Source organism: Suricata suricatta, chromosome 7, assembly GCF_006229205.1.
Source record: "Suricata suricatta isolate VVHF042 chromosome 7, meerkat_22Aug2017_6uvM2_HiC, whole genome shotgun sequence".
Taxonomy (NCBI): Eukaryota; Metazoa; Chordata; class Mammalia; order Carnivora; family Herpestidae; genus Suricata; species Suricata suricatta.
Window position 1 is genome coordinate 34,339,432 of NC_043706.1, and position 25,511 is coordinate 34,364,942.

Below are 25,511 nucleotides of genomic sequence, written 5' to 3' on the forward strand. Positions count from 1 at the left end.
AGGGGGAGCAGGAACCCGCGCCCTCCAGATCTCGCGGGAGTTCGCGCGCGCGCTCAGCCAAGTCTCAGGTTCTGTTTCTGACGCAAAAGCGCGGCGTGAAGAAGGGGCTGCCCCGGCAGGCGCGGCCTCGGCTGTGGCGTGGGAGTTGCTTCCGGGTCGCGCGCCCGGAAGCAGGAAGTTGGCGGCTCACCCTCCTCGCTCGGAGGCTGCAGTCCCCGAGGGGGCGCGGGCCCCGCATGTGAGTCCCTGGGACCCGAACCCGGGAGGGGGGAGGCCGCCCTGTGACAGTCTCGCCGCCGCTCCCGTCTCTGACACCCTCGCGCAGCCCTTTTCCTCTCGCCCATGCGCAAACCTATTCTCTGAGCCTCTGGGGTTTCGCGGGGACCGACAGCACCGCCGGCAGCTGCCCCAGGGTCGACTCCTATCAAACGTCTTTCCCTTGGCTCCGCGGGGCAGAGCGAAGCGAGGTCGACCCTGTTTGAACTTGTTTCGCAGGTGTCACAGCGGTGTCCAGAACACCACTGGTGCTAGCCAAGTCTAGATTTCACTGCTCTTTTGACAGATATCTTAATTTTTCTGGTATGTTGAGAGTAGATTCCCGGACCCCCTTCGAAACATATTCTAATAAAATGTGGAATTGGATGTGATAAACATAGCTTGTAGAAGTTCAGGAAGTTGCATGACTTGATTTATTGACCCGATAATAAGCTGTTGGTAATCACTTTTTGCTACAGAAATGTCCTGCCTAGTGTTCCGTTGTGTTTGATAACCACTAACCCTGTTGGTCACACCTTTTCCTAGTTAAGAGCTCCCGTAGTCTTGGTATTCGCGAGCACATTTGAAGTATTTAGTCATCACTTTATAATAGAAAACTACTCCTCGATTCTTAACTATTCTTTTTCAGGTTGCTCGTTTGGTTGTTCCCATGGTGGAATCCTCTATGGGCATTTCTCCATTAATAAAATTCTGTTTTATCTGCGGTTTATCACAATTTCTCTCTAAAGAGCAACATCCTTTAACTTAAATTCAACTTTGCTATATTGAACTTTGACTAAAATTCATGCAGTCCAAGTTGCATGCCAGAGAGTGTCCATGTCAGGCCCTTTCTGCTTTGAACCGAACAATTTTCAAGGGCCAGTCTGAATCCCTCTTCCTCTAACAAGCTACCCTACATTGCCACAGAGATTGTCTAAATGAGAGGTTCCTAATCTGCTCACCTAAACCCTCCTTAGGTTGATGTATTTTTAAAAATAAGAGTAAATGGTAAAATGAATAAACCATTAGTTAAATTAGTTTGGAACAGAATGATTACATCAGGGGCTTTCTATAAATTTGTTCAGACGACATTGATCAGGTTCCCTGACTCTGAAGTGAATTTCCATGTCTGTTGTTAATTTCTTCTGTTGTTATTTTCTCCACTTATCTCTGCTTTCAAGTGTTAAACATAAACAAAATTCATATGAGTACATTTTGAAGATCTAATTGCCTTAATTAAATCATGAATCAGGCAGCATCCCATCTAACAAATAGAGAGGAACTCCTAAAAGTCTATAGAAAAGGAGGTTTTTAAAGGTAGAGAGTGGAGTAAAGGAAATTAATTTTTTTTTTTTAGGCATTGCCAGTTTTTTAGGCAAGGTCATTCTAAGGGGGTATGGAGGGAGTGTATCAGTAAATTTTCTAGCACCAACCAGGAAATTCCATGTCGACTGGTTAAAGTCACATTTCCAAGGGATTTGAAACTGCAGTTAGGTTAGATGTTAAGTTTTGGTTTACTGACTTGGTGCCTTAACCTAAGTGACAGACACCATTTTTGGCCTGTTTTTGTTTTTAGCATAAGGATCAATTTAGTGTGAGGAGACACGGAAATAGGTATAATACAAAGTGATCAGAGTTGTGTTTAAGGTTCAAAGGACAAACATAAAGGCTGGCATAAGGAGTTACCTGATTGGAAAAGCATGGGGGCTAGACTTTGTGGGCAGAGAAAATTATTTGTACAAAAGCAAAATGATGTAAAATGATATGGCAATGAGAAATGTGAGGAAGAACTAGGAAATGAGGCTGAACTGGTGGGCAGTAACCAGGTCGTATTGGGAGGCTAAGTAATTTGGACTTCATCTTACTGAAATTAAGAGTATTAAATTTGGGTATTGGGACAACTGTTTTACATTCATTATCTTGTAATCCCTTCACAGGAGTGTTGGAAAGACACAATTATCCCTGTTTTGTAAAATAATGGAAACCCAGAGGCTTAGATTAAGTAGTATTTTGTGGCTATACAGTAGTAGGTGGAAGATCAGGTATCTGTATTCAGCTTTTTCCAAGTCCATTTGCTTTATTTATTTATTTTTTCAACATTTATTGTTTTTGAGAGAAAGAGACAGAGCATGAGCGAGAAAGGGGCAGAGAGAAGAAGACACAGAATCAGAAACAGTTTCTAGGCTCTGAGCTGTCAGCGCAGAGCCTGACACGGGAATCGAACTCACAAGCCGTGAGATCATGACCTGAGCTGAAGTTGGACGCTTATCCGACTGAGCCACCCAGTCGCCCCCGCCCCCAAGTCCATTTGCCTTCTTAACCACCTTGCTAAATTGTTCCACAGCAGGGTATGGGGATTCAAAGCAGTTGCTTTAAATAGACAACACTAGCTGATTTGTTTCAGTAAAATAATTTGTGGGGAAAGTAGAGGATGGATCAGAGAGGAGAAGAACTGGCAGGGTAGAGATTAAATATATTTTTGTGATGGTTCCTGGGGGAGATGTTAAGGGCCTTGACTGCCATTAATGTAGAACCAAGAAGATGATGAATGTGGGAACTACACAGGGGATAGAATCGAGGATTTAGTGATTGGTTCATTGGCGGTGATGAAAAAGGAAAAGGAGAAGGTGTTTTAAATATGGAGAACTAGTGTTTCCATTAATTGCAAAACTGAATATGGTAGGAGAAATGGGTTGCAGGGGGAAAATGGTAAGTCCGTTATGGACACATTACATAGGAAGCAGAAGGAAATTTCTGCCAGAGTGTCTGGTACGTAAACAGGTGGCTGGGTCTGATGTGGAAATCACTAATAGCTGGTGGTTAAAGCCAGGGAGGGAATGAGACGATCAAGGACAACTGCGGTGCATACCAGCACTCAGGGTACAGTCTCTGAGAAAAGAGGATTGTGCCAAGGTTTGAGAGCCTTTGAGGGAGGAAATGGCTGGCAACAGCAACTTCTGTGGAGAGATCAGTTAAGGTGATAATTGAGAAAATGTTCTTTAGACTTGGCGTGTAGAGAGCCATTGGTGACCTGAGCGAGAGCTGTATTAGTGTTGTCAGGGGGTCAGAAATATGATTTCAATGGTTAATAAACAAATGGAGACCTTAGAAACACAAAGGTAAAATGATGCCTTTATTTATTTATTTTTTTTAAGGAACTTGGCTCTGAAGGGAGATCACAAGCACTGGAATTCTAGAGAGAAAGGATTTTTTTTTTTTTAATGGTAGAAACTGGAAAAGGTGAGGATAGGAGCAGGTAGAAATAAATAAAGCTTATTTATTTTTATTTGTTCTAGAGAGAGAGCATGTAAGCGGGGCGGGGGGGGAGGGAGAGAGAGGCGTCTTTAGCAGACTCCATGCTCAGCACAGAGCCCACCTTGGGGCTCAGTCACATGACCCTGGGATCATGACCTGAGCCAAATTCAAGAGTCTGAGCCCCCCAGGCACCCCACCCTCCTGTGTTTTAGCTCGAAGCCTCTATATTGCACCTTAGAGTTGTCTAGCTGGTCCAGCTGTTTAGTTTGAAAAGCTGAACACCTCCAGGGCAAGGATGTCAAATCAGTGTTTAGGACATACTTGTAACTCTAAAGGAGTTCTGTATTAAACAGGACAAAGGAGAGGTTTACGTTTAGTCTGACCTCTTAACCTGTTTTCTGCTGTAAACAAACATTTCTGTTGTAAGTTCTGTTAGAGTCATTCTGTCAGTTATGCCTCTGTCCTGTTCTTTTCCTAGACTGAGACTCAGAAGGAATTGTGGAGAACATCTCATCAGAGCTGTCAGTGGCTTCCTCCTCTTCCTGAGATGCTCCTTGAGAAGTGAACAGCCTCCTGGTGTATCACCCCCTCCCCCCGGCCTCCCTTCAAAGCAGAATGTTTTAACCTCAGCACTCTTAACATTTTGAGTGGGACACTTCTTTGTGGTGGAATGTTCAGTCTTCACCCATGACACACCAGGAGTGTTCCTCCGCTTTTGACAATCAGAAATGGCTCAGACCTTGCCATATGTCCCCTGGGGAGCAGAGTCACCCCTAGTTGAAGAACTGCTGTGCTAAAGCAGTGTCTCCTAATTGGGGGTGTATGCCTTTCCTCAACAGGGAAGAGTTTGAATACTTCTGCGCCTTCATCCCACTCCCAGAGATTCTGGCTCTTCATGATGTCTCGGGTGATGCAGGAGCCCTTGGTTTTTATAATTCTGCTAGTGACCCTGCCCGTGCCTTTGCAGGTTAAGAGTCAAGCTCACTCTTTGGAACTTCCCTCTGTGGCAGAGCTCATCCCTGCTAGAGTTGGGTCTTCTTTCTTTCTGGGGATAAAGGAATTGTCTTGCTCAGCTGATTTCAGTCAGTCCCCTCGTACTTGATGCTTAGCCATGACTTTGTGTTTGAGGGGGTTTTCTGTTTCATTTTGTTTTTTTTAATACAAATCCTTGTGTTGAAGGCTGACTTCCAGATCTCTGCAAGGGAGCTGCTTTGCTGGTATGAAATCCCAGCCCAAAGGGACAAGATTTTTGTGTGTGTGCTTAATTGGCCTCTTATCTACCAGATGCCAGTACCCCTCAAGTGTGACCATCAGAATGTCTCCAGACTTTCCAAATGTCCCTGTCCAGAATTGTCCCCAGCTGAGGACCACTGATCTACCCAAAGCCAAAAGGAGGGCTTATTATGTAGGTCCCCACGTGCTCTTAGAAACTTTATGAAATTATTAGTAAAGACCCTTCCAGTAACTCCGGAAATATGTCAGAATCTCAAGGAAGAAGGATGGGCAGCTTGCAAAAATGTATTCAGTATCATAATATCATTGTATACTTGAATTACAAAAAAAAAGAAAAAGAAAGAAAAGAAAACCTACTGTTTTTACAATACAGACTGGAGGCTTAGTGAGGTTTTTATGTGTCCTGAAAGTAGGCAGAGGTTTACAAAGGTTGTGAAATAATCAGAAATGGGGAGGATATTTGGGTCTCCTTTGAGCCTCACTGCTCTTCCGTTCCCTTCCTGGTTCTCCTAAAGGCACACCAGTGTGATGTTCACGTCCGCCTGGGGGATACTACACGTGCCCCACCTTCCAGCGCTTTTCAGAATTTTTCACTGGAATCTTCCAGAATTCTCCCTGCTCTCTTTTCTGGTCCTTTACTGAGTTTTAGTGGATTTTGACTGGGCTTTTGTAGGGTAATTTATTGTAGTTTGTTTGAACGAACATTTTCCTTGCTTGGGATATCTTTGTTAACTTCAACAGAAAAAACACTGTCTGCGGAAACAGTAGTCCCCAAATCAAGATGTGAACAATGTTGTCATAAGTTATTGCTTTATTCTTCTTCCAGGAACCTCTGTAGTTGATCACTTTCCCAGTTCGCAGCCACTCAGTTGTGATAATCGAGGGACACGGTATTGTGGTTTCTAAACTGCCAGCTCAGAATAGGAGACTACTCGGTCAGGGAGGCAGCATGCCTGGTTAGGTTAAAGCATCAGCCTGCAAGTCAGGCGCACTTGACTTCACATCCTGGCAAGTTATGGAAGCTTTCTGAGCCTTAGTTTCAACATCTGTGAGATGGGATTAATCACAACTACCTTTTGACAAAACAAAAAGCAAAGGGAGAGACAAACCAAGACACAGATTCAGCTATAGAGAACAACTGGTGGTTGCCAGAGGGGAGGTTGGTGGGGGTGGGGGGATGGGTGAGGTAGGTAAAGGGGATTAAGAGTACACTTATGATGAGCACTGTATAATGTACAGAGTTGTTGAATCACTGTGCTGTACCCTGAAATCAACAGAATACTGTATGTTAACTATACTGGAATTAAGATTCAAAACTTAATAAAAAAATCACACCTACCTTTTGGGATTGCTGTGATGATTTACGAAGATAATGTTTCTTGAGTGCTTAGCATGGTGCCTGGCTCATAGATTGGCACAACAGGAAGTAATAATTTAGGAATGTAATTGGACATCAGTCTTCAGTTTCTAATGAACTGAAGTTTTTCTACTTCCCAAAGCCTTCCTATACCCTTACAATTTTAGAGCTAGAGGGGACTTTGGAAACCTCTTAGTTCAATCCTTTTATTTTTTTAGGTGAGGAAATAGACCAAGTGACTTAGCCCAAATCCTAACAGTATAGTTTAATAAATGCCAAACAAGGGTAAGTTCAAATTCTATAAATATACATTTTAAAAGCATCTTTACTGAGATTTAATTTATATGCCATAAAATACACCCATTTGAAATGTTCAATTCTGTGGTTTTTAGTATATTCACAGAGTTGTGCAGTTGTCACCACAATTTAAGTTTAGAACATTTTTGTCACTCTAGAAAGAAATCCTAGTCTGCTGATGGTCACTCCCCATTCTTCTCCACTCTGTTCCCTGCATAACCACTAACTAATCTACTTCCTGTCTCTAGATTGCCTTTATTCTTGACTTTTTGCATTTTATTAATGCAGTCTTATAAAATGATCTTTTTTGACTGTCTTCTTCCACTTAGTTTAATGTTTTCAAGGTTCACCTGTGTTGTGGTGTATGTATAATACTTTATTCTTTTTTATTCAATAATATTCCATTGTATGGATATACCACATTTTATCTATCCATTTAGTAGTTCATGAACATTTGGATTGCTTTATTTTTGAATTGTTACAAATAAGGCTGCTTGGATATCCATGTATAAGTTTTCATGAGGAAATATGTTTTAAGTTCTCTTTGGTGGTTCATACTTAAAAAGGGCAATTGCTGGATCATATGGTAACTCTATGTTTAAGTTTCTGAGAAACTGTCAAACTGTTTCCCAAAGCAGATGCACCATTTTATATTCCCATCAGCAGTGTTCAAGGGTTCCAGATGTTCAATATCTTTCCCAACTTATTATCTGACTTTTTTTTTTTAAGTTTATTTATATTGAGAGTGTGAGAGAGAGAGACTGCGGGAGTGACAGAGAGGGAGAGAGAGAGACAGAATCCCAAGTAGGCTTAGCACTGTCAGCGCACAGCTTGATGTGGGACTCGAACTCACCAACTGTGAGATCATGACCTGAACCAAAACCAAGAGTCGATGCTTAATCTACTGAGCCATCTGACCTTTTGATTGTAGCCATCCCAATGGTTGTGAAGTGGTGTCTCATTATGGTCTTGACTTGTGATTATTTCCCTGATGGTTAATGATGTTGAACATCTTTTCCTGAGCTTATTGGCCATTCATGTATCTTCTTTGAAGAAATGTCACTTCACCTCCTTTGCCCATTTTGAAATTGGGTTGTCTTTTTATTATTGAGTTGTAATAATTCTTTATGCACTCTGAATACCATTCTCTTATCAGAAACATGGTTTGCATATATTTTCCCCTATTCTGTGGGTTGTCATTTCACTTTCCTAAAAGTTACAATCTGCAGCAAAAAAATTGTTCAATTTTTAATGTCCAGTTTTTTTCTTTTGCTGCACATGCTTTTGGTGCCATATCTCAGAAGCCATTGCCTAATGCAGTGTCATGAAGATTTTTTCCCCCTACTTTTTTCTTCTAAGAGTTTATAGTTTTAGCTTTTAAGTTTATGTCTTTGATACATTTTGAGTTAATTTTTGTGTAGGTAGAAGAAAGGGTCCTACTTCATTCTTTTGCATGTAGATATCTAGTTGTCCCAGCACCATTTGTTGAAAATACACATTTTTAAATAGAGTTCACACCATCCTTTTATCTAAACCTTGAAATGAAAGCCTACATGAGCTAGGATGAACGCAGTCTGAGCAGAAGCAAAGAGTTTGGGTAAGGGATTTAGCCGCCTAGCATGTAGGGGTTTCCACCCCTCCCCCAACCAATTCTTCAGTCTAGATTACCTGCCTGTTAATTCACCATTGGAAATCCAGTATTGTATTTTATTGGTTTGGGTTGAGGCCCTGGTATGAGCATTCATTAAAAACTCTCCTGGTGATTCCAGTGTGGAGTCACACTTAAGAATGAGTGAGCCAAAGGGTTAAAGTCCTAACAAGGACTAAACCATCAGTATCGGATGGCTGCTGGAAGGGGAGACAGGCTGAGGGGCTTGCTTTCCTCTGCCGAGCTGCAGGACCATTGTCCGCGATGTCTTCACCTCTACAGGTGGCAGCATCTCCTTACTGAAAAACTAGAGTTGTACCACAGTGTTTTCTGGGGTTAGAAACACTTCGGGCATGAAGTATGTGAAATAAGACGACTTCTACATTTAAGGGGGGAAAAAGGGAGAGAGACCAATAAAAGAGCATAAATCCCAAGTACTGTTTTTCCTTTGGTAAGTGATAGAAAATAATCGTTTTATAACACAAGCACTTTTTTAAAAAGAATGATTTGATTGCATTTTACAAATGTTAGAAGAGAGTATTCTACTCTGCCACTTTAGTTTCTACCTTTTCTTCTGTGGCCGCTATGAAACAATTTGGCTTTAAAGTAACTATGAGAACAGGGGTACCTGGGTTAAGCCTCTGACCTCAGCTCAGATCACCATCTCACAGTTCATGAATTCGAGCCCTACATCGGGGTCTGTGCTTACAGCTCAGAGTCTGGAGCCTGCCTCAGATTCTGTGTCTCCCTCTCTCGCTCTCTACTCCCCCCCACACCTCCCCGCCCCATCGCTCACATTCTGTCTCTCTCTCAAAAATAAACATTTAAAAGAATTTTTTAAAAGTAACTTTGAGAACAAATTGAATTTTGAAATTAGTTAAAGATCTTAGGTATTTTGAGTATATGTAATGCAAGTAAAATGCTCTTTACGTCTAAAACTGTATTTTCAGAAAAGTGTGAGGACTGTAGCTGGCAAGGTCTGGGGAGTCCCAGTTCCGTGGTTTTTGTGTTGCCTGAAATTCTGGCTCTGCCAGGAGCAAAGCGTGTCAGCACGCTTGTGGTGATTAGTTCCTCCTATGTTGCTAAAAGATGTATCTAATACAAATGCAAAGAAATAATGGATCATCAGCACTCCCTATTACATTTCTTTTTATTTAAGTACATTACCGGTAGCAGACCTCCTGTGATTGGTCTCAGTAATCCTTTTGGATGGCACGAGTGTTTCAGAGTCTCAGTAGACATTTATTGTGCTATAGATTAGTGCTCCTCAAAGTGTTTGGGAACCAGTAAACTGTGTGTTATTAGCCCACTATTAAGGAACACTTTAAAGCTGTGTAGCAGTAACTTGACCTCGTCTAGACATTCATTATGTTCTGCAAAAGCAGTGGATTAGGGAAAACATGAGGCTGGTCTTTCCCCACAGTTGGTCATAAAGCTCTGTTCTCTTTTTTTTTTTTTTAATGTTTTATTTATTTTTGATACAGAGAGAGATAGAGCATGAGAGGGGAAGGGCCAGAGAGAGAAGGACACAGAACCGGAAGCAGGCTCCAGGCTCTGAGCTAGCTATCAGCACAGAGCCTGACACGGGGCTCAAACCCACGAACGTGAGATCTGACCTGAGCCGAAGTCGGAGGCTTAACCGACTGAGCCACCCAGGCGCCCCCATAAAGCTCTGTTCTAAAAGAAGTAGCTTTGGGATGCCTGGGTGGCTCAGTCTGTTAAGCGTCCGACTTCATGATCTCATGGTTCTTGAGTTCGAGCCCTGGATCAGGCTCTGTGCTGACAGCTCAGAGCCTGGAGCCTACTTCGGATTCTGTGTCTCCCTCTCTCTGCTCCTCCCCTGTTGATGCTCTTTCTCGCTTAAAATTAAATAAACATAAGAAATTTTTTGAAAAGGAAGTAACTTTGAGGAGGGAGGTAGTTTAAAGAAACCGTCTTTCTTTTTACATTTACTCTCTTTCTTCCAGGGATTTTGTATGGGAAGACATGGATCTTGCTGCCAACGAGCTCAGCATTTATGACAAACTTTCAGAGACTGTTGATTTGGTGAGACAGACAGGCCATCAATGTGGCATGTCAGAGAAGGCAATTGAAAAATTTATCAGACAGCTGCTGGAAAAGAATGAACCTCAGAGGGGACCACCCCAGTATCCTCTCCTGATAGCCGTGTATAAGGTAAAAATGTGTTTTCACTTGGAGATACCTTAAACAACACAAACTCTTCAGCCTTCTCCCCAAATGTTACTATTGACTGATTCCACCATCAAACCTTAGTTTTTCTGTGAATAAGTTGGCCTTTGCTCTCGTTACCATGAGTTACTAGGACATTTGACCCATTTTGTTAAATCTCCTTGATGAAAGCTAGACATTTATAATTAAACTGTATTTGCATATACTTTTTAGCGGAGGACCTAGCCCCCATCATGCAATGGAAGCCTGGTGCTGGGTGCCTGGCTGCCTCAGTCGGTAGAACATGCAACTCTTGATCTTGGGGTTGTGAGTGCAGGCCCCACTCTGGGCATAGAGCCTACTTTAAAAAAAGAAAGAAAGAAGGTTAGTGAGCCTTGTGGTCCTCTAGTTCTCAAACTTTAAATGCATTTCATCCAGAAGTGAATGTAGCCAATTTGACAATAAATTATATTAAATAAATAGGAATAATAATTTAAAAAATTAAAAAACTATAACTACAAAAGGTTAGAAAAATGAATGTGAATGGCTTGTTTGTGAAAATGGACAAGTTCCTAAGGCAGAGTGAAAATAGTGGAAGAGGCTTTTTTTTTTCTTGGCATTATTTTGTTTGCTGGGACGGTTATTAATCATTTTCCTGTCTTTCCTTGTAGGTCCTTGTAACCCTGGGATTAATCTTGCTCACTGCCTACTTTGTGATTCAACCTTTCAGCCCATTACCGCCTGAACCGGTGCTTTCTGGAGCTCACCCTTGGCGCTCACTCATTCATCACATCCGGCTGATGTCCTTGCCCATTACCAAGAAGTATATGCCAGAAAATAAGGGCATTCCTCTGCATGGGGGCGATGAAGACAGACCCTTTCCAGGTAGAATCCTGCATTTTACTACTTACACAGCTTTTTTGACCATGCATGATGGGAAAGGAAATAACATGTACTGACATCTAACGAGAGACACTTTCCCACTTTTGTCTTTTTAAAAAAAAATTTTTTTTAGTGTTTTATTTATTGTTGAGATAGCGAGCAGGGGAGGGGCAGACAGGGAGGGAGACGTAGAATCCAAAGCAGGCTCCAGGCTCCAAGCTGTCAGCACAGAGCCCAACATGGGGCTCAAACTCACAAACTGTGAAGTCATGACCTGAGCCGAAGTTGGATGCTCAACTGATTGAGCCACCCCGGAGCCCCTCAGTTTTGTCTTATTTAATTCAGTCCTCACTAAAGCTCCGTGTGATAGGGGTTTTTTTTGTCCCTGTCTTGCAGATTGAGGAACTGAGGCTCAGAGACCAGAAAACCATTTCTGGGGGAGCCAGATTCAAACTCCCTGATTCCAAAGCACACATGCTGGGAATGAGTATTTTTGTTCATAAGAACGGTTTGAATGTATCTTATTCTGCCCTTCTCTCTCCTGTGATCCCTATCCATAATCGATATTTTAATAAATAGCTATTGATTTATTGAAAACATCTGAGTCCAGCTTGCTTTTAACCAGAGCCTCTAATAGGCCTTAGCCTGTTGGGCTGGGCTGGGTTTTGTCCCACTTTGTCGCATTCTTCATTGTAGCGTTTTCTCTGTCTCACGGTAGGCTTAGTGCTCCTGAGTGTGCAGTTTTGCCAATAAGGTGATTTTAAGAAACATTTAAATTTAATAACAGTGTATCAGTGGGAGCACAGGAATTTCTGGTCTGACACACCGTTTCAGGAATTTACTTTTGCAAAGATTATAATATGTGCTACACATTTTTTAAAAAAGTAAATTTCAAGTCAACTTATTTTTGAGACAGACAGACAGACAGACAGAGTGCAGGCGGGGGAGGGGTAGAGAGAGAGGGAGACACAGAATCTGAAGCAGGCTCCAGGCTCTGAACTATCAGCACAGAGCCCAACACAGTGCTTGAACCCATGAACCTCGAGATCATGACCTGAGCTGAAGTCGGACGCTTAACCGACTGAGCCACCCAGGCGCCCCTGAAATTTACTTTTTGAGAAAGAATAGAGGGGATTTTATTTTATTTTTTAAAGTTTATTTATTTATAAATTGCGTGAGCTATTGCTGGAGAGGGCTAGTGAGAGGGAGAGAGAAAGAATCCCAGGCAGGCTCTGTGCTGTGAGCATGGAGCCTGATGTGAGGCTCGAACTCACAAACTGTGAGATTATGACCTGAGCCAAAGTCAAGAGTCAGATGCTTATCCAACTGAGCCCCCCAGGTGCCCTGGATTTTGTTATGTTGGTGGTGTCGATCTTATTTGCCTGGATGCAGGAATATGGAAATTAATGTCACAGGTGTATTATAGGAGTTCTTGTGTAACTGTTCTGAAAATTTTAGATTCCAGCATAACTGAAATCTAAACTGTTTGGGAAGTGTGTTTTCTCCTCAGTGTTGTGTTCAGAAAAAATTTTCTAGTGGAAGATGTACTTTATAATTACTCTTTTTTCTTTTTTAACTTTTTTTGTTTTTGAGAGCACACGCAAGAGAGAGTGAGAGAGCTGAGGAGGGGTAGAGAGAGAGAATCTTAAGCTCCAAGCCCAGTGCAGAGCCTTACATGGGGCCCCATCCCTCGACCATGAGATCATGACGGGAGCCGAAATCAAGAGTCAGACACTTAACCGACTGAGCCACCCCGGATACCCCTATAATGTCACTCTTTAAGCCAAGACCTAATCAGTCATAAAAATCCCTGGTATTGAGTCTCCTTTGAAAGCTGTTTTTGTACACTTGAGAAATTATGGAACAATTTTCAAAATTATACTAAAATCAGAAGAAGGAATGATGTAAAGCAAAAAGCCTTGTGAGGTTTATTTTGTTTTTTGGGGTTTTTTTTTTATTTTGGGGGTTTTTTTTTGGTTAGCTCATATGTATAGAGTTTTTAATTCCAGCTATAACTTCCTTGTCTTTTTGAAATGTCATCAACAAAACCAAAAAAAAAAAAAAGTGACGTTTCCAACTCTTCTGTCAGAAAGGTCCAGAGCACATGGGGGAAAGACCCAGAGAAACGTGTCAGGCCAGCCTGGTGCTGCTTCCTCGCGTGCATCAACGCCTCAGCCTCCTTTCCAGTCTTCCTCTCACGGCCTCCCTAAAGGCAGCTTCTGCTCTCTGGCACGTAGAGATCAAGTCAGCAGTTTTTAGGACCACGTTGATGGCACTTATGTTTCTCCCCATCCCGTAAGGGGAACCTTAGACTATTGAGTTAAGAGGTGATAGTTGATGGACCATGATTGCTCACTCTCTAAATCAGAGTCCAATAATTCAAGAAATCTTAGCGTCCTGTCAACAAGCCTAACTATTGGGGCCGCTCCAAATGAGTATTTTGCCTTGCAGATGGAAACTGAATTCTTGGAGCTTAGTTGGAAAGAGAGAGCATTGGAAGGGTGTGGTTTTTAGCTTTTTACTGTTGTTGACTATTAAAGTGCTGCTTTTACTTATAAGTGTGGATATTGGCACGCCTGGGTGGCTCAGTCAGTTGAGCATCCGACTTCGGCTCAGGTCATGATCTCACCGCTCATGGGTTCGAGCCCTACATCGGGCTCTGTGCTGACAGCTCAGAGCCAGGAGCCTGCTTCGGATTCTGTGCCTCCCCCTCTCTCTGCCCCTCCCCCCACTCACTCTCTGTCTCTCTCTGTTTCTCATAATAAATAAACGTTAAAAAAAAAGTGTGAATATTGATCACCTTGTGTGTGATAGGAAGCTGTGGCCGTGTACAACTAACAGCATTTTGCATAGCATTTGGAAGGAAACTAAGGAATACATGATAATAATAAGGGGTAAATAGAAACATATGGAGGAGAATTAGGTACAAGAGATAGGAACTGCGGGGCCTGTAAGAGGGCTAGAAAAGGAAAAAATAGAAATTATCCTTGTTGACACCATGGTACCAACAAACTGCCTTGTAGTTCGAGTTACTTAGTAAAACCTTTGAAGCACATGTAGAGGGAACACCGCGTGGCAGCTTCAGCTCCCTAAAGGAAAGGCCTCAAGCTTATTGTTTCCTGAGGGCTGGCCTGTCGGAGGTCCCCGGGTCATCTGACACTCCTTGCAGTGGCGCCTTGGGAATGACTGAGCGCGCTGGGATCAGTGGTGACCTCTGGTCTTTTTTCCTCTTGACTCCACCCAGGGAACAAAAGGCAACAGAGGTGGGGTTCTTTTTCTAGGTTTCAGCCTTGGGTAGGAAACCCTGCTTCAACAGGGTGTATCCACATTTATAAGTAAAAACCCTGCTCCTGAATCCTCTTGATGAGAAGAATGTAGTGACTCACGTCAGCCTCCCACTCTGGAGCAGAAAATAAATAAGCCGACGCTTACTTAGTACTTCCCGGATGCCAGGCCCCACTTGAAGGCTTTCCATATATTGCTGCATTTAGTCTTTACGTTATCCCTGTAAGGATGGAGACACCAAGGGACAGTGACATTAGGTCACTTGCCTGAGGTCCTAAAGCGACTAAGTCATGGAACCATGATTCAAACCCAGGCATCCGGTCCTCGGAGTCTGAGCTGTTAGCCTCTGCTGTGAGCAGGGTGTGGCTACACATTATACCTAAAGAATCTGGCTTTTGATTTTGGAGTTCTGGGCTCAGCTCACCAGATGCTTCCTCTCTGCTCCCTAGTCCCCAGAACAAGGTTGTATTGGCTGGCATTGCATGTCCAAAGACAAACCATCCTCCGGGCTCTGGCCATTTAGAATCTGGCCATTTAGTCTTTTCCTAGGCCTTCAGGCCAGCTCATCTTCCCAGTCTACAGCCTTATGGGTAATGTGTGACTTGTTGTTTGACGTACTCCTTTATCTGATTAACCCATAGTTTCCCCTTCACAATCACATTCTTAGTGCCCCCCAACCCTGACCTCATATCTTTATATCAACTTTGATCCTACCAACCATCCCCTTGGGTTTTACCCTTCCATATAATCACTGAGTCTTAGAGCTAAAGAGGAACTTTAGCATTGATCAAGTACATAGCCTTGTTTTGTAAAGAGAAAATTGAGGACAGGAGAAGGTGAAGTAACTTGCTTATCCAGCTAAAAATGTCAAACTGACACTTGAGCCTTTGTTTCTTAATTCTAGTCTGGCATCTTTCCATCACACCACACTCACTGTCTGCTCTCTCTGCCCTGAGCCAAGCCAGGCTCTACATGTTAGGCCCAATTACTTTGTTTACTTTGGACCTCTGTAATTTTTTTAAAGATTTTGTTTTTGGGGTGCCTGGGTGGCTCAGTTGGTTGAGTGTCTGACTTTGGCTCAGGTCATAATCTTATGGTTCATGGGTTCGATCCCTGCATTGGGCTCTGTGTGGACAGCTTGGAGCCTGGAGCCTGTTTTGGATTCTGTGTCTTCCTCTTTCTCTGCCCCTCCCCCTCTCACACTCTGTCTCTCTCAAAAATAAAGAAACGTTAAACAATTTTTTAAAAAAGACTTTATTTTTAATCTCTACATCCACCACAGGGCTTGAACTCACAACCCTGTGATCAGGAGTCTCATGCTCTATCAACTAAGCCAGCCAGGTGCCCAGCCAGGTGCCCTTAGGCATCTGTAATTTTTAATTATGACAGCCATTGATGTTGAGGAGGTCTGAGACAGTCTCATATACAATGGGAAAGTGTCTCTCTGGATCTGTACTGCATAATTGGAACTTTGTATATCCATGAACTTTCGAGGGAAGGTTGGAGTAGATCCAGCAACGGTTTTGGGAATAGTAGATCATTCAGTGACATACAACTGAAGACAGAAGCAGAGTCTAGGCTAGTGCCCAAAGATAAACTGCTTAGACCTCAGAAAATGCCCTACTGTTTTATTTTCAAATAAAATTTGAGATGATAATAAGAAATATGTCAAGCACTGTGCCATGTACTATGCTGTGTGTTTTCCCAGCCGTCACAGTAGTCACAGAGGTAGTTACCATTTTTATGTCCCTTCCAAAGATGAGGAGACTGATAATGCAAGGGGGTTGACTAACCTAAAGTCTCATGTTTAGAGTCCATTAAAAAGTATATATATATATACACTTAAAGTGTATGTATGTATACACTTATATATGTATATATGCATATATATATATATATATATATATATATATATACATGTGTATATATATTCAAGCTTATTTTGAGAGAGAGAGCAGACACTTGTGAGCAGGGATGGAGCAGAGAGAGAGAGAACCCCTAGCAGGCTCTGAACTGTCAGCATGGACCCCAGTGCAAGGCTTGATCTCGTGAACCGTGAGATCGTGACTTGAACTGAAATCAAGAGTCGGACACCGACGGAGCCACCCAGGCGCCTCTAGAGTCCATTTTTTTAAATTGAAGTATAAATGATGTATGATATTGCATTAGTTTCAAGTGTACAACATAGTGATTGTACAAGTTGTTGCACTTTATGCTGTGCTCGCCGCCAGTGTCGCTGCTACCTGTCACCATACAAGGCGAATACGGTACCACTGATGGTGTCCCCTGTGCCATACCTTTCATCCTCATGACTTCCTCATCCCCTAACTGGAAACCCGTGTCTCTCAGCTCCCTGCCCCCATTTTGCCCATCCCTCTCATCCCCCTTCCCTCTGGCAGCCATCAGTTTGTTCTCTATTATTTTGAGTTTCTTGCTGCTTTTGTTGTTGTTTAGATTCCACATGTAAATGAAATCTTATAGTTACCAAGTGACCTAGTAAAACCTGACTTTGTTGTATGTATCTTTTTTTTTAAAGATACCTTATTTAATACATATTGTTGACTCACTGAATTCCCCATCAACAGCACCATAACAAAGCTTATCCTCACAGCCTGCTTGCACTCAGGAATGCTAGAGAGTACTTTAGCACTGTGCTCGGAGGCCAATTTTTAGCAGTTCTGTTATTTATTTATTTATTTGTTTATTTGTTGAGCAGTTCTGGGTTCTTACAAAGTTAAGTAGAAAGTACAGAGTTCCCACAATACCCCCTGTCCCTGCAAACACACAGCGCCTTCGGGAGCCATTCTGACCTGCAAAACCACAGTAAGAATGGTATTTGGCACCGAATACCAAAAAATGACACTCATTTGCAGGTGCAACAAAAAGGTAGTGTTGCCTCCTCCCACCTCCGCTAGGGTTCCCCGTAGAGTTCCCTACTCTGCGTCACCCCAGGAATTGATTGGGTCACAAATAAATTTCAGAGAGTAGGCCAATTCACAGATCAGAGTCTGTAAATAATGAGGGTTGATTGTACTCTTTTAATTACAGTACTTTATAGAATGCTGCTGTGTCTTTATACTCAGCAGAACAAGTTCCTCATTTTCTTCTTCAAGAATTTATTGTCTATAACTCTTACCATTCAATATTAGACAAATAAGCCAATTAAAAATGGGCAAAAGATTCAAGTAGACCAAAAGATACGCAGATAATGGGAGTGTAAACTAGTGCAGCCGCTTTGGAAAACAGTTTGGCAGTTCCTCCAAAAATTCAACACAGAGTTACCAAGTGACCTAGTAATTCCACTCCTAGGTGCGTACACAGAAGAATTAGAAACACATGTCCACCCAGAAACTTCTATGCAGATATTCATGGGAGCATTGTCCATAATAGCCCCAAAGTAGAAATGTCCAGCAACATATGAATGAATAAACAAAATGTATATTCACATAATGGAATATTACTTGGCAATAGAAAGGAAAGAACATTGATATGCACTGTAACATGGATGAACCTTGAAAACATCAGGCTAAATTAAAGAAACCAGACACGAAAGGCCCTGTATTGTACAGTTCCATTTATTTGAAACATCAGAATATGCAAATACACAGAAACTGAAAGATGAGTTGTTGCTGAGGGCTGGCGGGAGAGGGGTTAGAATGGGAAGTATCTACTAATAGGCACGGGGTTTCTTTTTAGGGTAATAAAAATGTTTTGTAATTAGGTAACAGTGATAGATACTCTACTGTGTGAATATACTAAAACCCACTGAATAGTACACTTTGAATGAATTTTATGGTCTGGGAATTAAATCTCAATAAAACTGGTTTTTTTTTTAATGTTTTACCTACACAGAGAAAGTAAAATAATGCCCTTTCCCTCCAGTCATGCCTTCTTTATGCCCAGCATAGAGAGAGGCTCGAGCCATCCAGTGATGCATGAGCGGTGAGGGGTGAGGGTCCTCAGGTCCACCATCTGCCCAAGGTGTATCACAGAAGGCTCTTAAAGTATTCTTCAGTGGTTTCTGTGCCTGAGGGGGTGTCCTTGGTAGATTTTAAGCAGTGATCATAACTTTGAAAGCCATTTATTTGTATTACCTAGGATGCCTTCTTTTTTTTTTTTAAACGTTTATTCATTTTTGAGAAAGAGGGAGTCAGAGCATGAGCAGGGAAGGGGCAGAGAGTGAGGGAGGCACAGAACCCAAAGCAGACTCCAGGCTCCGAGCCATCAGGACAGAGCCCGATGCAGGGCTCAAACTCACGAACCATGAGATCATGACCTGAGCCAAAGTCAGGCACTTAACCTACTGAGCCACCCAGACGCCCCACCTAGGATGCCTTCTGGCCCTTAAATTACTTCCAGAGTTACTTTGGGCGGGGGACGGATTATTGCCTGTTCTCATACATATCCTCTTGTAGATGAACTTCAGAATGAGATTGTCACAGCCCCACTGTACTCCCACCTTCACCAGAAAGCAACTCCGTTCCTTCCCACTCTGTTCCCACGAACCTATCCAAGTTCTGTTGAATATACTTCTGGGTAGACTTGGCGTCTTTATTATAGTCTTCCCACCCAAGATCACGACATGATGTGTTTATTTAATGCCCTTCAGTAAAATTCTGTAGTTTTATCCTTCTTGTTAAGTTTATTGCTGGTTGTGAAGGAGGCCAATTTCCGTTCCAATTCTGACATGACTATTGTCAGGAGAGTAAGAAGAACTGATGTTTATGCGTCTGTATGTGAATATCTTATCTTCTGCCACCTTATTGAGTCCAATTTTTATTACTCTATTTTTTCTTTTTCTCCCCTGATTTCCTTCCCAGGATTTTCCTCTTCCGCCTGCTTCTCAAGGCATCTGAAAATCCCATGAGTATATAAAGCTTAGAATAAAACTGAAATTAGCTAAGTTACAGTTAAAATAATCTCTCCATGCTCATAGGTTCAGAACTGCCCATGGCTAACTCTTGAAGCACCTTTGTATAAAGTAGAAGATGCCCCTCTTCTTCTGACACTTGACTCCTCTATCTCCTGGGGAGATTGCCATTCCTAACTAATTCTGTCAGAATATGACACGTGACTGCAGAGAAATGTCATAACGAACCTGCAGGTGTCTGGTGTCTCCTGTGTCTGGGCTCTCTTAGATGAGGCCGCAGATGCATTCTTGCAGCACTGCCAATTTTACTATTTATTTTCTTTTATTTTTATTTTTATTTATAGAAATATCTATTCTTGAGAAAGAGAGAGCGAGCAGGTGCGGGACCGAGAGAGGGGGAGACAGAATCTGAAGCAGAATCTAGGCTCTGAGCTGTTAGCACAGAGCCCATCCGGGGGCTTGAACTCACAAACTGCAAGATCATGATCTGAGCTAAAGTCAGACACTTAACTGACCACACCACTCAGGCGCCCCTTTGTATGGCTACTTAGATCTCTAGATTGTGCCTTTGCTGCCTCAGTTTACCTCACTTCACCTCTCATCACAGTACAACCTCCGCTTCCCACCCTTGCCAAAAGTACACAAAGTAAAACCCAGCCTTCCTCTTCCCAGCCTATCTCTTCCCAGGCAGTCTAGTCACAAGCCAGAATAACCTTCCTAAAGCATCAGGAAACCCCTGCCCAAAGGCCCTTGATGGTCCCTTGTTTCACTCAGAGTCCCGTGTGCTTCAAGCCCAGGAACCCTCATTATGGTCTTCCTCCCTCTGCTGTTCTCCCTCCCCCGCTCTGTGCTCTTCCCCAGTTGGGAACTGATGGTTCACTCCGCTCATCTGTAAGGGGAGAACAGCGCTGCCTCCTCAACACCCCTGCAGTAGCAGGTAAATGAGTCAGCCCAGGACGGGGACCAGCACAGGGCGGCTCTTTCCCCTGTCTTCCCCTCCCTCACTAGGATTTTGGAACCTGAAATGCTATATCACTATCACGTGTTGTTAGGCTTATTTACGCCTCATCTTCTGGCCATTACCTAAAGCTCTTATATTTAGGCAAGAATTCATATTTGACCTCTAATGAGTAACATTTGAAAAGATTCCAGAGGGAAAAATAAGGGGAGCTTTGCAGCCTCAATGTGCCACCAAAACAGGTACCACTGAAGGGTTCCCAGCTGTCCTTGGAGGCCCCTGGCAGGCTTAAGGGTTGCAGCATTGTCCCCTGACTGACAGTCTGCTCACAACTGAGGCGGGTCAGGAGGGGAGGTGACAGCCACTTCAAGGAAACACAAGCCCTGTCTGCCAGAGATGGAGGGTATTTGGAGGATGCTCAGGAGATGTGCTGAGAACAAACACAGCCCTTCCCTGGCATGGATTTCCTCCACCTCCCTACTCCTGCCTTAAGAAAACAAGGAAAAAGCCCTTGCTGTCCATCACAGCAAACGTTTTGTGGTTATGAGCCATTTTCCAAGTGTGTTTATTGGTTTAGAGAATTGATTTCATTTCAGCCCCATTTGGTGGTCTGTTTATCTTCTGTTCTAGGCACTCTCCCGATTCGGTTTCCATTGGGTTTTAATCAGAAGCCATCTGGTGAAAACATTTTGGATCCACAGTAGGGTTTATCATAAGAACAATCTCCAAGAACACAGATGAAACCCAGAGTGGAACAGAACACAAACAAGAAATAATGCAATAACACTGTCAACAGAACCGCGTCAGAGGAAGGGATCTGAGGGAAACAGAGAGTGGATGTGTTTAGAGGGAGCGAACCCTTCAGAGGAGGACTAGCCAGGGAAAGGGGGTGCACGGGCAACTAGCACTCATGTCAGGGGCTGGTGGGCCTTCTTCCCTCGCTCACCAACCTGCCCTGTCCTTGGAGGGGCAGAAGCCATAATTAGTAACCCTTCCCCACTTCTGAACTGGGATGGAGCGCTGTCTGATGGGCACATGCAGTGCACTTCTCTCCGGAGATGGGCAGAGTCCCGTCTCCTCTCCATTTCTTCTCTCTGCACCTTTTCCTTGCTCTCCCTTTCCTGGACACATCCTGGCCTCCGCTTGGAGAAGACACACAGTGGGCTCATCACCGATGATGGGACCACCCTTATTTGCCTACCCCTCCCCCACGTGCTGTAGATTCTCAGACGCTTGGGTCACGGTTAGAAAACCCCACGTTGCTGAAAATCTTCTTCAACTGGTCAACATCGTTGCTTTGACTTAAGAGCTACATATACACGTTAAAAAAAATATTTTCCATAATGTATAGCAGACGATAGAGAAGAACATACTTCTTTCTACCCCATCCCCTGCGCCCTCTGCCACTTCCTCAGAGGCTATTTCATCAGTGCTTATCATTGTTAACTTTTAAATATTAGTATCTTTCCTCTTTACTTTCACTGTGGAGGCTGCTAGATTTACCCTCTGTGTTTGTTCTTCCTGTATCTGCCTTCTCCACATCCCTTCCTGTCGCAGACTTTGACCCTTGGTGGACAAGCAGTTGTGAGCAGAATGAGTCGGACCCCATCCCCACCAACTGCACCGGCTGTGCCCAGAAATTACCCCTCGAGGTGATGCTCCTGGAAGATACCCCAAAGAAATTAGAGAGACTCCATCCTCTGGTGATCAAGGTGAGCAGGGAGTGGGATGCTCCCACTGACAGATGGTCCGCTTAATGCCTACAAGGCAGCAAGCTCTGGGGCCTTCCTGATAAGTAGTTCTGTGTTGTCTTGTCTCGCTCGTCCGCCCTGCCAAGACGGGCCAGCTTGTGTTCCCGGAGGAGCTCCAGCACTTTCTGTGCCAGTACCCTGAGGCGGCGGAGGGCTTCACCGAAGGGCTTTTCTCCAAGTGGTGGCGCTGCCTTCCCGAGCGGTGGTTCCCATTTCCGTATCCGTGGTGAGTGCGGGAAAGGGCACTTGGTCTGTGTGTGGTAGGAATGGGGGGCAGACCGAAGGTCAAAACAGTACCGCCGAGACCGTCCCGTGCCCCACACTGTGTAAACGCTCTCCGGGACCCTCTTCGAGTCAGATGATACTCAGGAGCTCCCTGTTGAAAGACCAGGGATGGGAGATAAAGAAGAGGAGTCGACGAAGTGTCTGGAAAGGGCTGTCACCGCGAGTGGACACTGAGATTGCTGCATAGCATCGCAGTTTATTTCTGAGTATGTGTGTGTGCAGAGTGTGCCCCGGCATTGGAGGGCTAGAGAGAAGGCCTGAAGAATAGAAGGGAAAATTTCATTCCCGGTGCGGCTTGGCGGTTAGGCCCTGTTGTTAACTGGTGAGGCTCGTGATAGCTCTAGGAAGTAGGAATTATCATTGTCGTTTTTCAGATCAGAAAAGTGGGGATCAGAGAGGTTAAGTACCCTTGCTCAGCCAGGAATCGAAACCCAAGTCTGTCTTCCTGTTCCTTCCTGTGTCCTATAGAACACATAGTCTGTTTCTTGGGGTGATGGTCACTCTCCAGAAGAAAAGAAAGCAGCCAGTTTCCATCTAGAACTGTTCCAAAAGAGAATTAAAATTGCTTTTTTTGGCCGATCATTTCTCAGTGCTTTTGTATTTAATTTATTAAAGCTTTATTTAACTTAATTACACATTGATTTGCATGACGGAATGCACACTCAGGCTTCCCGCTGCCTGCCACGGCCTGAGGTTTGGGATTGTCGCCCTTTTCTCCTCCCTCTGTTCTCCCGCCTGGCCTGTCACTTGAGTCTCTTTTCCAAGAAAGAATGAATGGACTGTTTAGTTCTTTCCTCTATATGTTGTGTTAGCTGGGTTTTATAAACATCCCACCCACACACACAACTCGTGGCCCTGGCGGTGTGTATGACTGTTCTTCGTGAACCTAACACTTAAGACCCTGTCCTCATATGCCCCCTCTTTACCCTCCGCCCACGGCTTTCCCACCCTTGCTTGGCTCCGCTAGTCCTGGAGATAGAGGCCGGCTTGCCCAGCTGAATTACCTTTGTCTCTTTCAAACTTTTACAGGAGAAGACCTCTAAACAGATCCCACATTTTACGCGAGCTTTTTCCTGTTTTCACCTACCTGCCATTCCCAAAAGATGCCTCCTTAAAAAAGTGCTTCCTTCTTCAACCGGAACCTGTTGTGGGTAGTAAGGTAGGACATTTTGAGAGGACACGGGTCGAAGATTTTCTTCATTTGGCACCTGGGCTGATGTCATAATCCCTTCCTCCCCTACGTGTCAACTTAGAGGGTGACTTGAACGGACACCTGCATAATCTAAACTTCTCTGCCTGTTGCTAGCTGGGGGGCCGGCAGTGGCCTGCCCTTTTATGAAGACATGCTTCCAGAGAGTCTGGTTACCTTGCACATCTGTTTCCTGCCCTAGACACTTGGGGGCAAGCTACTTTTCTACATTAGGAAGTAGAATCCTAAGCTTTGAAGGGACCCAAGCATGCAGTTAATCTGACTTTCCTTCCTCAAAGTAGACAGCAGGCAAACTAAATGAATAGCCCACCTTACTCACTTTGTGGATAGGGGCACTGAGCCGCAGAGAGAGTAAATGATTTGCCCAGAGACACAGGAAGTTAATAGGAAGGCGCTACCCACCCCCATCCCCATACCCTGGGTTGGCTTTCCCCAGAAATAAACAGATGAGAAACTTCAAGGGGAGAGCTGGAAAAGCAGAAGGCTTGAGAGGTTTGGGGACAAAAGGGTTGGTGAGCACCAGACTAGTTTGGGAATCATACTTCTTAGTCCATGACCAGGTACCCAGAGCCCACATTTACGTCTCAGGGGCCAGTGGACCGGGTAAAGCTGTTCTGTGTTGTGTCTGTTTACTTTTTTCTGATTGCCCTTTTACTGAGTCTCTTCCCCGAGGAGGGTTTTGACTTTGGATTGGTTTGGAGAACTAAAAGGATGAAATTTCCCAAACTGTGACCCCTACCAACTCTGGGTCGTGTTTTCAACCTCCCAATACTATTGTTTGGCTCCGAATTTGCTGAATTGTCCTAAAGGAATTTCAAAACCTATAAAAACAATCATTTTGTCTAGGAGTAAGAACTTCTGTCTGCCAGCAGTAGGGTGGAGGTGCTGGGCTCTTGCCTTGGAGTTGAAAGTTTATTCTGCTGTCCCCAGCTAGAACTCAGGGCCCTAGTATGATTTCATCCTCAGAATTATGATACAATTTTGGGCGAAAGCTTTTATCTTTATTTTGGTTTTCCCATTTGAATCTGAAGTTAATTTCATTAGTCTGGTTAACAGGGACTCCGAGGAGCCTAGCCAACAGGGTAAATACTAAGTCACTCAGACGCCTATCGGAGTCATCTTGTGGTTCTCAAGCATGTTTTGGGAAGGGGAGTGGTCCAAATGGGCAAAAGTCCTGAGAGTCTGGTTTCTTAGAGCATCTGCTCCCCGCCCTGGCCCGGGCTCTCCTCTCTCTTCAGCCTTGTGACTCCACCCTGTTGTCCACATCCCTGGGCCCCTAGACCCTGGTTAAGTCACATGTCTGTGGGCCTAGGATCCCAGAGGCAGCCTTGGGATAGAAGATAAGAAGTGGGGTCCGATTGCAAGAGGCCAGGCACTGGGGCAAGAGGTGAGGGGCTCCAAGGAAGGCCCGTTTCACCCAGTCGCAGTGTTGCCGGGGGCTGGCCTACTCCGTCCTGTTGTCCATTTCTTCCCCTCCCGGGTGTGGAGGGACATGCTTCTGCCCCGTCTCAGGCCTGTATGTAAAAGGGGTACATGCACTTGGTTTTGGTCTTCTGGGATTTCTTCAAGACTGCAGATGTCCAGGCTTCTGCCAGTCATTTGCAAACCACTGGTCCTCCTTAGTCTTCCTCCTGTCATAACAGTGGTAGTTGAATGGCTCTAGTGTTGCCATGGAAACAGAGTCATGGCCAGGGCCTATGGGACCAACAGAGAGACCAGGGTTGGAGACCGGGCAAGATGGAGCCAAAACCAAAGCTCTGGAGGGCCCAAGTGGTCAAAAGAAAATCAGGACATGTCCTGGAGAGTCAGACTTCGGACCCTTGCCTTATATGAGCACAGAAAGGCTTTTCCTGAAGGGGCGTGGGGGGGGGGGGTCTTGAAGGTTTTCTCTCACCATCTAGGTAGGAAGCGGAGCCTGAGCGAGACTAGCTTCTCTCTTTGTCCCTGCTCCTGCCCACCCCAACGCCAGGGCCCACAGCTGTACCTGACCTGCAGCAGGTTGCACTTAGTGCCCATTGGTGGCAGGAGTAGCCCTCACGTGTCCAGTAGTTACCCG

The 25,511-nt window shown here is 44.2% G+C and overlaps 1 protein-coding gene across 5 annotated transcripts in view; it reads left to right on the plus strand.

Annotated features, from left to right (window-relative positions):
* The window catches only part of C7H6orf89 (chromosome 7 C6orf89 homolog), a 36,675-nt gene that overhangs the window by 6,996 nt on the left and 4,168 nt on the right, over positions 1 to 25,511 (plus strand). For 3 of the 5 annotated variants that reach the window (XM_029943590.1, XM_029943592.1, XM_029943593.1), the window contains exons 1-6: positions 130 to 238; positions 10,013 to 10,220; positions 10,886 to 11,099; positions 21,767 to 21,921; positions 22,047 to 22,186; positions 23,275 to 23,404. In XM_029943590.1, coding sequence (XP_029799450.1) covers positions 237 to 238; positions 10,013 to 10,220; positions 10,886 to 11,099; positions 21,767 to 21,921; positions 22,047 to 22,186; positions 23,275 to 23,404 — 849 coding nt within the window. In that variant the 5' untranslated portion in view covers positions 130 to 236. Of the gene's footprint in view, positions 1 to 129; positions 239 to 10,012; positions 10,221 to 10,885; positions 11,100 to 21,766; positions 21,922 to 22,046; positions 22,187 to 23,274; positions 23,405 to 25,511 lie in introns of those variants that run through there. The other 2 variants (XM_029943591.1, XM_029943594.1) reach the window with 2 other exon arrangements.